Below are 12008 nucleotides of genomic sequence, written 5' to 3' on the forward strand. Positions count from 1 at the left end.
ATTCGAACAATCCAGTAATCCAATCTGGTCACATAAAACTGGGCGAATTCCCGAGGACACAGGTTGTACTGAAAAATGGTTTCAGCTTCCTTTATCTGCGAGCCGAGATGTGGAACAGCGCGCCTCAAACTAAGGAGTGCACCTAACTCAAACATAACGTCCTCCGCCAGATCACATGCTCACTTTTTAACGCTCGAGATAAGCTTAGTTTCCACAACAACGATTTAACACAGCCGGGAAATCAAAACATGAGATCATATTACATTATCATTCCCAATTCTACATGCACCTTTTTTTGTTAAGTCCAAGGCGCCTCAACATCTACAGGTTTGTTCCTTTTTAAACTTACTTCTGTCGCTGAGACTGTAGATGGAGTCCAACTCTGAGCCTGGAGTTCCTGTTGCATCCAACAGAAGCCTACTGGAAACTCCCATGCACAGTGACTCCTTCAAACACAACTCTGTGAGAGCAAAGGCACAAAAATAACTTCATGTTTACCTCATATATTGCAAGCTCGTAGAATATTACCAGTTTTATTTTATTATTAGCTCAGAATATTGTGTTTGTTAGAACAATGCCATCTGAACAGAAGGTAACCACGCCTAAAAACGTGCCGAGCAACTTATTCAGCGTGATACTGCAATCTAAGCCGATGGCAGGAAGCAATGCTGAGGCGCAAGGCTTCATGGATAAAGGAAGGTAGAACGCCTTCATTCACGGCCAACACTTCCTTGTTTTTTGGAAAAATCAAAACAACAAACTGGGCCAGAGGGGATATTTTTACATGATTTCTACTTAAACATCCGCCACCAGATAGCTTATACACATAACAAAGGTGATGACTCAGTCTGAAGGACTTTAACCAAGTGTCCAGAAAATGAAAGGAGATTGGAACAGTGTTATAGTCTGCTTATGATCTGACAACTTGGCACAATGTCCTGTTTAAGGATCCAAATCAATACAGGAGACCTAGAGATCAACAGTGCCGTTTGTCTTCAGAGCAGCAAACTATGTTTGAAGTTGGACAAAGATAACCAGAGTAAATGAAAAATGCAAGTTTTAATAATGATTTCGTTGATTAAGGAGAAAAAAGTTATCCAAACCTGTACGGCTATAAGTAAGTGCCCTCTAAACCTAATAACTGGTTGCTCCACCCTTGGTATCAAGAACTGCATTCAAGTCTTGGTGAACTGGCAGCGAGACTTTCACATCACTGTGGAGGAGCTTTGGCACCTCTTCTTTGCAGGATTGTTGTAATACAGATACATTGGAGGACTTTTGAGCATTAACGGGCAGTTTGAGATGCTTTGACATGACCTTAATCACTCCAAAAAAATTACTTGAGCTTAGATGGTCACACGTTCTTGTTCAGGATTTTCTGGTAGAGAGCAGAATTCATGGTTCCATCAGTTACAACAAGTCGTCCTGAAGCAGCAAAGCAGCCCCGACCATCACACTACCACCACCATGTCTGAGTGCTGGTATGATGGGATTTTTAGGAATTGCTGTGTTAGTTTTTTGCAAATGTAACGGGACTCAAGCATCAAAATGTTTTCTGTGTTCTTCTTGGTCTGCTGTGGTTTTCTCCTTGAACTCTCCCATGGACGCCATTTTCATCCAGTCTCTTTCTTATTGTCGAATCAAGAACTCTGACCTTATCTGAGGCAAGTGAAGCCTGTAGTTCTTTAATGTTCTTCTGGGGTTGTTTGTGACCTCCTGGATGAGTTTTTGATGTGATGTTGGAGTTACTTTGCTATACCATTTGTGAATAATGGCTCATATCGCGGTTCATAGAGTTCCAAAACCTTAAAAATGCTTTGTACCAGTTTCCAGACGGACATAATCAATGACTTTGTTTATCAGCCGTATCTTTTCGATCAGGACATGACGTGTTGCTTTTTGAGACCTTTTAGCCTGCTTCACTTCTATTGAAGTCATTTCTCGATTCATCAGGCCTGGCTGTGGTTTTTGAAACTGAACTCAGCTTTCTAAGAAATGTGATTAAATACAGTTAATTCAAGACTTAACAAAGGAGGGCAATTATTTTTGCACAACAGGGCCAAGATGGATTTTGACAGCTTTTGCCTCCCTTAAGAAATAAAATCATCATTCAAAAAATACATATTACATCTACTCAGCTTATCTTTGTTGATTATTAAAAACTGTTTGATGATCTGAAACGGTGCAAAACAGCAAACAAAAAAAATGAAAATTAGGAAAGAGGAAAATGTTTTCAGTTTTTGTAACAGCACTGTTAAAATATACATTGCTCCTAAGCTGCTGAAGGAATACTGAGCTGTTGCTTATCGAGTTAAAGGTCTTTACCTGTATTGTTGATGGCATGTGTCCACAGCAGATGGGCTATGTCGTGAGTCCAGGCCTCTCGGTCTTCCCTGTCGCGTGCTTGCAGGGTGATGCAGTCTCTGGTCCTCGGGGCCTGTCGGACCCACACCTCGAACTTCACTCCCTCCTCGCCGACGCTCTGAGTCAGACCCATCTCATTCGTCTGCATGGAGAAGTGTTAAAATCACACACAAACTCTATGACAGGAAGTCTGCTTCTGACACAATCCCACTGCTGGAAATGCTTCATGTGGTTTAGGTGAGGGGAAAGGCAGGACACATGACTGGGAATTCACCAGAGATTTGCCTGCTCTATTTTCACACGAGCACATCTGGACGTCACATTGCCTTTGTGCAAGGAATACGAGAGGTAAAAGGTTTCATGCCCCATCGGTATGCACTGGTCATCTGTGCTTGCACATCTCTATCAGGTGATGTTGTGATTCAAAAGAAAAATACAGAGTTAAAAAGAGTTTATAGAGGAAAGAGGGGGGGAGATAAAGCAGCGCCCAAAAAAACTTTAGAAACCTCAAATTTAGTTTGCTTTCAACAGAATCTAGACAGAAAGCAGATTTTACAGATAAGACAAAGTGCTGGAGATGGTGTGAAGGAGAAGTGTGTGTGTGTGTGTGTGTGTGTGTGTGTGTGTGTGTGTGTGTGTGTGTGTGTGTGTGTGTGTGTGTGTGTGTGTGTGTGTGTGTGTGTGTGAGAGAGCTGTTCACCTTGATGCTGTGTTTGTAACTGTAGGCGGTGCGTCCCGGGCTGGGATTCTTGTGTTTAGTGAAGATTACGACGTGTTGATAAAGGAAAACGTTCCTCACGCCCGCCCGCTTCCTCCGAGTTCCCCCGCTCACCGTCAGCTCACCCTGCCGCACCAGCTCGCCGCGCTCCGTCACAGGGATCTGAAAACACACACAAACACACACACGTTAGGACACACTTATATTGGCCTTAGGCCCAGGACCAACCCTCAGCAAAAGATACCATCTTCATTTCAATCTTAAGAGGAAATTCAGGCCTGAGCTTTAAAATCCTGTCTCTTTGCCAGGTTCCAATCTTGATTGAATTGGTTCATTAATTATCTTGAAAACAGAAATAAAAATAAATAAGCATCATTATATCTGAGAATCCATAAAACGCTAACAAAGCGAAATATTCTCACTTTTACAGATTCAATTTTTTCCCCCACTCGCTCAGAGGAGAAAAACTCTGTTGATTCTGCTCATCTGTAGAACAAAAACTAGGAGTTAAAAATTAAACGGTCGTCGTATTATAAAGTCTCAAATCCTCCCTCCTGCACCTACTCTAATTTTCTGTTTGGAGTTGCGAGACACTTTGACTACAAAGACTGAAAAGCTTTATTCTCTATTCAACTGCGAAGGACAAAGGAGCATTATTATTACAGTGCCTTGCATGGTGACATATTCTTCACATGGATGCTTCGTTCTGCTGGATCTTTGCTCTAATTGGCCAGCTGAATCACATCTTTTGTAATAATAAAAAAAAAGAAAAAAAAAGTGACTTTTTTGTTCATGTCAATTACAGGGTTGCGACTTTGAGATGCTGTTGGAAGTCAAAGGCACACAGACACTCATAATAGGCGAAAAAGAAATTACATAATTGTCAATGCTAGATATGCAAAAGCACAAAAGAGCAACAAACAAGGCAAATGCAAACGAAACAAAAGCGTGCGGACAATGAATTTAAAAAGGTCTGGAATTTTACAAGCGGCCACTGACATACAGTAGATTCTTATTTTTAAACCTCTAGAAATGAGTGGGTCATGATATAAGTGATGCTTCACACACTTTATGAACACCCACATCTACACCCACCCAAACACACACACAGCTGTACTTAAAATCATTTTTACTTGGAGAGGTGTTGCAGCGCAATTTTGAAGTAGCTCAGCGCAAGTGTTTGTGCTGCTGTAATCTTTCCCCTCGTTCAGAATGCAGAGAGATGAGAGGTGTGTGTGTGTGTGTGTGTGTGTGTCAAACATTTGTCACGACTACCACTGAATATTACAGCTGTGTCAGAGTACAGTGGTGTAGGGCGCAGGGATGTTAGTGTTTTTGGACTTTTGATAAGTCTTTCGGTTTTTGTTTATTCCCAGTGGGAGAACACAGTCTTTCCTCCCACTTGCCACGTCCTTGTTGCAGCTCTCAGGACTAGGAAATAAGAAAGATTCAGCTTCATAATTCAGGTTAAACTCAGTCTGGATTGAGATCAGATGATGACAACTGATCTCAGTGGAAAACCACATCAGCTGATAAGCTTCTAGGTTTACTAGACCCCGACTCACAAAGGATTTTTAAGACAGATAATGTTGCCAATATCCGATGACTCAAAAATCTGATATTCTGATACATCGGCTAATATTTTTTTCTTTCATATTTCTAAACTTAAACAGATTTCCCTGACATGTGTTATTTGTAGCTCAATATTTAATATTAAAACTCTGTTTTTAGTTCTCCAAACTTGTTGCCAACAGGAAACATGCAGAGTGCCCCCTGGTGGACACACTATGAAACATCAGCCCTCAGAAAAAGATTGAGTGTTTTTCCCGTCTCTTTCTTACTTTTTTAAAAATTTGAAATCTTATTTGTCTTTATAATGCCGATACTGATACATTTAAAAATAGCTACCATCGCACTGAAGAAAAACGTCCGACTCTGCTCACATCAGCAGCTTGTTGTGTTTTTGGTGTTTCAAACATGTGCTCCTAACGGGAAAGTTGCACAGTGCCATCTAGTGGACAAACTATGCAAAATCAATACTCCTAAAAGCATGTACCCTCTATATTGGTAAATGGCTAATATAAAAAAAAAAATGATCAGGCAAAAAAAACAAAACACAAAAAACAATGAGGCGGTTCTGCTCGAATCAGCTACTTGTTCCTTTTTTGGTATTCCCAAAAGCTCCAGATCGGCTTCTGGGTGGAGCAGATGGCTGCCCCTCTCTGATCCTGCTTCTGCCAGAGGTTTCTTCCTGAGAAAAAGGAGTTTTTCCTTCTTACTGTTGCCAAGTGCTTGTTCTTTACCTTAGAACATCTTCTGGCAACTGTTATATAAATAAAATTGAATTGAACAGATGGAAAAACTGCAACACAAACACTCATAACACATTTGTAGGCTCTTTCTCCGATTTCTTCTTCACTTTTTAAAATGTCATTTATCAACCATTGCAGACCAATATCAATGTATTAGCAAATAAATATCATCGGCTTGAAGGAAAAAGTGGTCAGGCCCCTAACACTGACAAATCTCATACATAATGCAATGTTTGACTTGCTTTAGCCTGCCTGGAGTTGCAGCTGCCTCTGCAAGCTGCAGCCCACCTCTACCCCAATTCCTCCTCCTCATGCTGTGTTTGACTTCATCAGTGTCATGTCTGTTGTTACTGATGCCCGCTCCGCTCTGTACCAGATATGCTGCTGCTGCTCCCACACCTTATGATCTCTGCATATCCAGATAGAAGATCTCCATTTAGCCAAAGTAATGCTGACGGATTCAGTCATAGTATGCGAGTTTAGATGCTCACACATTCACGCACATTGTCCTGATTCTTTCTATAAATAGACGCCGCAGACTGTAGTTCACAATAAATGGGCTTTTCCTTTTATGAGCAACACCTCTTAACATCTTGTAGTAGTAAGAAAATGCAAATGAGCTTCTATTTATGTGCCTCCATGAATTCTTTAATGTGTTCTTCTTGAAACATGGCTAATGTAAGCCGTGTTTCTAGTGTTTGTGTGGAAAATAAACACCAATACATTTATTTGATTTATTTGGGGGTAAAAGAGAAATAAGTCACTTCCACTGGCCTGACCTCAACAAGATTTTAGTTTCTTTCTCTCTAAGAAAAGAAAGTGGGACTTGACAGTTGCAGAGACATAAACTGGGACAAGCATTCTCACCGGGCATCCGACGATGAGGTCACTGGCCCTGAGGTCCTCGCCGTGCCGCTGGGCGTGTCTCAGGATGGAGAGGGCGGAGTCTGAGGCGGGGTTTATGCCTCCCAGCTCCTCCAGCGCCTCGCAGTACTGCTCCAGCCTCTGAATGGGAGCCTGCAGACAGTGAGGGAAGGCCAGAGGGGAGACGGGGGAGGCTTGGGGAAGTTTTGACTGAAACAGGGGAGGGAAGGACAAATAAAAAGGTAACGTTAGCAAGTCTGCTGGTGTTCCCCCATCATGTTCAGCTGGGCTGTGTTCACTGTATTTTATTACACACTTCACTATAAGTTGTGTTCACCTTAAAACACAGTCAGAAGCTTCGCCCATGGATGTCACATGTCCTACCTTGTGCCCTCTGCCGGGACCCCCACCTCCTCCAACCAGAGCATTTTCGGAACTCATCTAAAGCAACCGATTCCTGTTATGTCCTATATCTTAGAAAGGGCAGCTTCAGACAATGTCCTGACCTAAATGGCCCGAAAGGTGTCTGCGTTTTTTTACTTTGACTTTACTTAGTGGAAAATCAGTGACATTTTTTTGTTTTCTGACACTGAACAAGTTTTCTTTTTTAGAACATGTGAATTTTCCCACCCAAAAATAAGGACAACAACAGTGATTTTTGGTCTTTGTCAAAACAGATGATATAAAGAGACAGTAAAAGAGGCCAGCTCGTGTCTTACACCTCTAATTCTAACAGATACGCCTATAAACCGGAACGTCAATGACACAGCAGCTCATCCGGCTTGTGGCCCATCACACTTCACAAGATTCACCTGAGAAAAAAAATCGTCAAAGGTGACATTGAGCTCAAGCACATTTTCGGCGAAGACCCATTAGGTGATCGTTGTGTCCACTGTGTGATTAAATTGTGAGCGATGCTGCAGGATGAGCGGCGATTCTTGTGAACCGTGGATGTAAGCACACTTTTAGCTCATCGCCCTTCAGCCCAATAAGCTTAATAATATATAAATCACATGCAACTAGTGAAGATTTGCCAGTTCGCTGGTCTAGAGATGGCAATTGATATGATTTTAGTGATCTCTCTATGATTATTAAACATCCAGTTCTTTATTGATTTCCTCATTGATTCCTAATTCTGATTTTTGGTTGAAAAAAAATAAAAGCTTACACAAGTTTTCAGCACCACTGCAACTATTTTATCATCTCCAAGTCTAAACAGCGCATAGAAAAGTATTTGATAACCTTTTCTCTAACAGGCAGCTGACAGAAAAACATAATAAATCTGAGCTGCTGAGCTTGGAGGCATGAGGCTCTGATGGATTGGACAAGTTGTAACCAGTTCTCAGCAGGAATCACTTTTTGATTTGGATCCCTTATAAAGACACGCGCCCTCGCATCTCGCTGCTTTAAAGAAAACGCTCAGGGTCTAAATAAAAAAGTGTATGGGCTCTCCTTTGGTCCACGCTCAGCCTGCCCACCACATGCCATGAAGTCTTTGCTAGCATCAGCTCTCAAACATGCTACATCAGGCTGAGCCGCTCCTCTGAGATAGTTACAGTCACAGTTAACACAACTCTCTGTGGATGATTGTGACATCATTTGGCATGTTTTGGCAAACGGTTCTTTTTTTTTTAGACACGTGTAATCAAGGTAACTATGGCTTTGCTCAGCAAGTATGAAAGTTCCAACTCGTAGCTGCTGCTTTAATGTTTCTTCCATTTTCTTTTCATCCGCTGATCCCAGTAACCCTGAAGAAGCAGCTACGCAGCAGTAACAATCATCAGCACCATCATCATTCAAAATGAACACCAGTTTAATGTCCCCTGCCATCATGATAGCCATATCCCTGTTATCAAGCTGCTTTACAGCTGCTGCTGCTGCTCAGTGTGGCCTGAGCACGTGCTGCCTCCTGGTGGCGACTCGTTAGAAATGCTGGGTTTGAGCGTCGCCTCAGAGGTTTTGAGCTCTTTGATCTGTCTGTATATAGCCCTCATAATAATCTCACGATGCTGTCGATGTATTAGTTTTTGTTAATTGTAGCTCGGGAGCTCCAATGACTTTCTCTGTAATCCGCCTTTAATTGGCTTTTCTAGTGTGCATTAAACTTGTAATTAACTTTACTGTATACAGCTCGTTCATAATTGCCGCCACCAACAAATAAAGCAGCTTTAATTGGCTTGAGCCTGTGATGTGTTCAAAAAAAAAAAAAAAAAAAAAAAAGACTCATAGCAACGCTCTTACATTGTGTAACCAGTTTTCTAAAAAAAGAAAATAACCAAATAAAAAAAAAAAAAAAAAAAAAGGGTTTATTGTTAAGAGACACTTTTATCGCTTTGAAATCATGTTTACTGAGATGAACTGGTTGAATAAGAGTTAAGACCGCAACTCTCTCAGTAAAATCTCTGCAGGAACAAGACTGGTTTTTACTTCTTTTTTTAAGAGGCACGATGAATCCTACCTTGAAAAAGTCGGCTGCTTGTGTGACCAGTGGAGAATCCAGGTCTGGTTTGGTCCTGATGTACTGGGAATACTGCAGAAACTGGTCCCGCTGTGTGGTGACAGGCGAGAAAGTTGTTTTTAATTGATTTTAATCAGATTAATTACACAGAGAGGGATTTAATGGATATTTTTAAGCAAATTATGCTGACTTCTAACTAATCTGTGACATTTTCTATATGCAAACATATAAAACAACCCCTCAGAGGTTTATGTAAAACTGAAGAGCAGTGCATGCAGTCATACAGCTTCACTTGGCATTTTGCAACTTACAAATTTACTGAAGCAGTCCTGTTGCAACAGGCTTTGCACAAGAGCGCCCTCCATGGCTGGGAGTAGGTCCTGCGAGTGAAAGGTGGTGAGGCTGGCCCAGTTGGGAAACAGCGAGTCTGCCTTCCCCCTGATGGAAGCTGGGGTGTCTGAGAGCTCCAGTAAGGGCAGGTACGTCTCTTCTACCCCCTTTAGCACAGTCACGTACTGCCTCTCTGAACTTAGCATCCTACACCAGAGCAGGTACAGCTTACTGCGGTGGAGATGGCAAAGGGTGGGGAGGGGAGGAAAGAAACAGTGCATGAATACACTTAAAGGAGAAACAAACATGGAAGCAAGTGGACAAGTGGGAGGTAAGGGGAAGCGAGAGCGAAGATAGCAACGGATTGAGATCAAAGACTCAGTAATGAAAAAATTATCTAAGATTGCATCCTGACTGATAAAATCAATGCGAAAGAGCCTTCAGTTGTACTTAAATTATCCCTAAAACTATGCATCGCTTTTTCTTTCATCTCAGCCTGTTCCATTCTTGCTGCGACTTATTATGTCTATCTCTGACTGATTTTCTTACGAGGAAAGTGGAGTACATGGAAAAAGGACAAAAAAAAAAAAAAAAAGCAAAGAAAGCCAACACACACCTCTGTGCGGTTGAACCGGCCCTATCCGTCCCCGTCTCCCTGTCTGTCCTCCCCAGCAGTACATGCTGGCGCGGTGACCCCGTGTGATCCACCACCTCCTTGCTGCTGACCTCCACTCCTCGGATCAACACTCCTCCGCCACTACTACCACCACCACCACCGCTCCATCCTGGAATAGCTGCAGCCATGCTAGTAGTAATGACTGGGTCGGCCAAAGCCCGTCGTCCCAGCCAGGACATGGGGGAGTTACGGCTCGCCCCAGCCACCGGCGACTCAGCGGGTTTGGGGGTGGCTGTACCTCGACGGGGGGCCAGGAGAGCCTGGAGGTCAAAGCTTGGGTGACGCTTCCGAGGTGGCTTGAAGGGAAGTGGAGCCTCTGTGGGCTGTAAGGGAATTGAACTGGTCATTGGTGTGACTGTGACACACTTCAGTTACAACAGTACAGTCCTGTAACACACCTCAGATCATAGAACAGAAAACATTACCATAAAATAGAAATCAAACTCACGCTCTTCTTTGTAGGATTCAGAAGGTTCGATAGAAACTTCCCTCCCCCGGCCCCACCTCCTCCCGCACCACTTCCTCCTGCCGTTCCCTCTTTCTTATTCCCTTTCTCCTCTCCTATCTTCAGTGTGGAGCAGGTCTGCGGTCTGAACAGTGATGCCAGGGATCCCCAGGACTGCAATCCGCCTTCCCCTCCGCCAGCTCCCAGCCCCCAGGAGTCACCCTCTCCCTCGGGGCCCATCAGGTCCCAGAGGCTGCTGGCAGAGGGAGTTTTGGTTTTCCCCTGTCCCTGATTTTGCGTCCGGTCAGACTGGAGGAATCGGGGCTTGACCTGTGCTACTGTTCGCTGGTATCGCTCAACTGTCTGAGTCCAGAGATCCAGCAGTGCCCCGCCACCCAGCTCTATTGCTAAAGAGCGTGCGTCCTGGAAACGGGACGGGGGTATTGGAGGGAGGGAGGCGAGAGGGCAGGTGGAAGAAGAGGAAGAGGAGGAGGTGGAGGAGACTGCATCGCACCACTGGGTGGCCTGCACAAGAGACAGGAAAGTCAGGGAAGTCATTAGGACTTCCGCTCGGCATTAAAACACTTTGGAACCATGACTGTATGTTTATAACTTCCTGTGTGTGTGCTGCAGAGGTCTTCCTGTGCCGTACCTCGGTCAGAGTGGACAACAACCTCTGCGTGTTGTCCAGAGTGGTCCAGCAGTCAGACAGACAGTGGGACATGTCCCTGAGCTTCTCCCTGACCGGAGGGAGTCGGATCTGGACGTTGCTCAGGCCTGCCCAGTCCAGTTCACACCAGCCCTCCAAATCACTGAGCAGTGACAGAGTCTCACTGTGCAGCTCCTGAAAGATGCCAGAAAATGGGCTGTCAAGAAGTATTTACTGTAGAAGACTGACAGGACACACTTGGGAAATCATGGATGGAAAAATATTGACTGCATCTCTTGGGAATATGCTGGGAAAACTTTTCATTAGCTCGTTTCCATGAGAATGACACAAATATGCCACTGAAAGGCACAGTGGGCTTAAAGCACATCTATTCACAGTTTATCGTTTCAGTTATTGACTTCTCAAACCCTACAGTGGGTGATTCACAGTAACACATGTGTCTTAAGTACGACTAATAAGATTTCTTATCCCAGAGTTGACGTGACAGAAAGGATTTTTTTTGTGGGCGATGTTAAGATGCTTACATGTACTGTAGAAACAAAGTGAAAGCAAAAGCTCTGAGGGCGGACGCTTTAACTGTATGTGAATATTCTCCATGTTGTTATCATGATGTGTGCTTACTTACCAAAAGTCATTTACATGCAGATAAAACTGGACACTCCCTTTGTACTTGAAGAAGGTCAGTCGGACCAAAACGCTGTGATGTAATAAGTGTATTAGCGGTACATGAGACGGTGTGTGGCAGTCATATTTCACCGTTTTGTGAATATCATGAATGAAATCTAAATGACCTTTAGAAGACCAATTAAATCAAAGTCTATATGAGTCACAGCTGCCAACACATAAGTACTGTCAAGAGATCAGGGCTAGACATCGCTGTAAGCATTAGAGAAAAGAGACAGCCTGTTACCAAAACCATTTTAAAGCCACAATGTTTGCAGGAACTCTGTGTTTACAACTCCTTTGATTTTACACCTGATCTCCATCCATTCTCTACTGTTTATCTTTTTCAGGGTCGCGGGTGGGCTAGAGCCTATCCCAGCTGTCTTAAGCTCTGTCCACACTAGCAAGGATAAATTTGAAAACGCTCCACGTCCACACTAGCGTTTTCAGTCGTTTTCACAGAGTTGCGTGTCAAAAACGGACGAAAACGCTTACGTTCCAGTACTGC

The 12008-nt window shown here is 43.4% G+C and overlaps 1 protein-coding gene across 1 annotated transcript in view; it reads right to left on the reverse strand.

Moving 5' to 3' along the window:
- The window catches only part of arhgef40 (Rho guanine nucleotide exchange factor (GEF) 40), a 46986-nt gene that overhangs the window by 6553 nt on the left and 28425 nt on the right, over positions 1 to 12008 (reverse strand). Inside the window, exons 16-24 of the mRNA XM_085396835.1 lie at positions 10820 to 11011; positions 10171 to 10692; positions 9663 to 10045; positions 9028 to 9277; positions 8717 to 8806; positions 6262 to 6468; positions 3065 to 3244; positions 2326 to 2506; positions 350 to 460 (exon numbers count right to left, since the gene is read on the reverse strand). Of these exons, the coding sequence (XP_085252961.1) occupies positions 350 to 460; positions 2326 to 2506; positions 3065 to 3244; positions 6262 to 6468; positions 8717 to 8806; positions 9028 to 9277; positions 9663 to 10045; positions 10171 to 10692; positions 10820 to 11011 (2116 nt within the window). The remainder of the gene's footprint in view (positions 1 to 349; positions 461 to 2325; positions 2507 to 3064; positions 3245 to 6261; positions 6469 to 8716; positions 8807 to 9027; positions 9278 to 9662; positions 10046 to 10170; positions 10693 to 10819; positions 11012 to 12008) is intronic.

Source organism: Rhamphochromis longiceps, linkage group LG3 (assembly GCF_057381845.1).
Source record: "Rhamphochromis longiceps isolate RC_006_pf linkage group LG3, R_longiceps_female_GT1.1, whole genome shotgun sequence".
In the NCBI taxonomy this organism is placed as follows: domain Eukaryota; kingdom Metazoa; phylum Chordata; class Actinopteri; order Cichliformes; family Cichlidae; genus Rhamphochromis; species Rhamphochromis longiceps.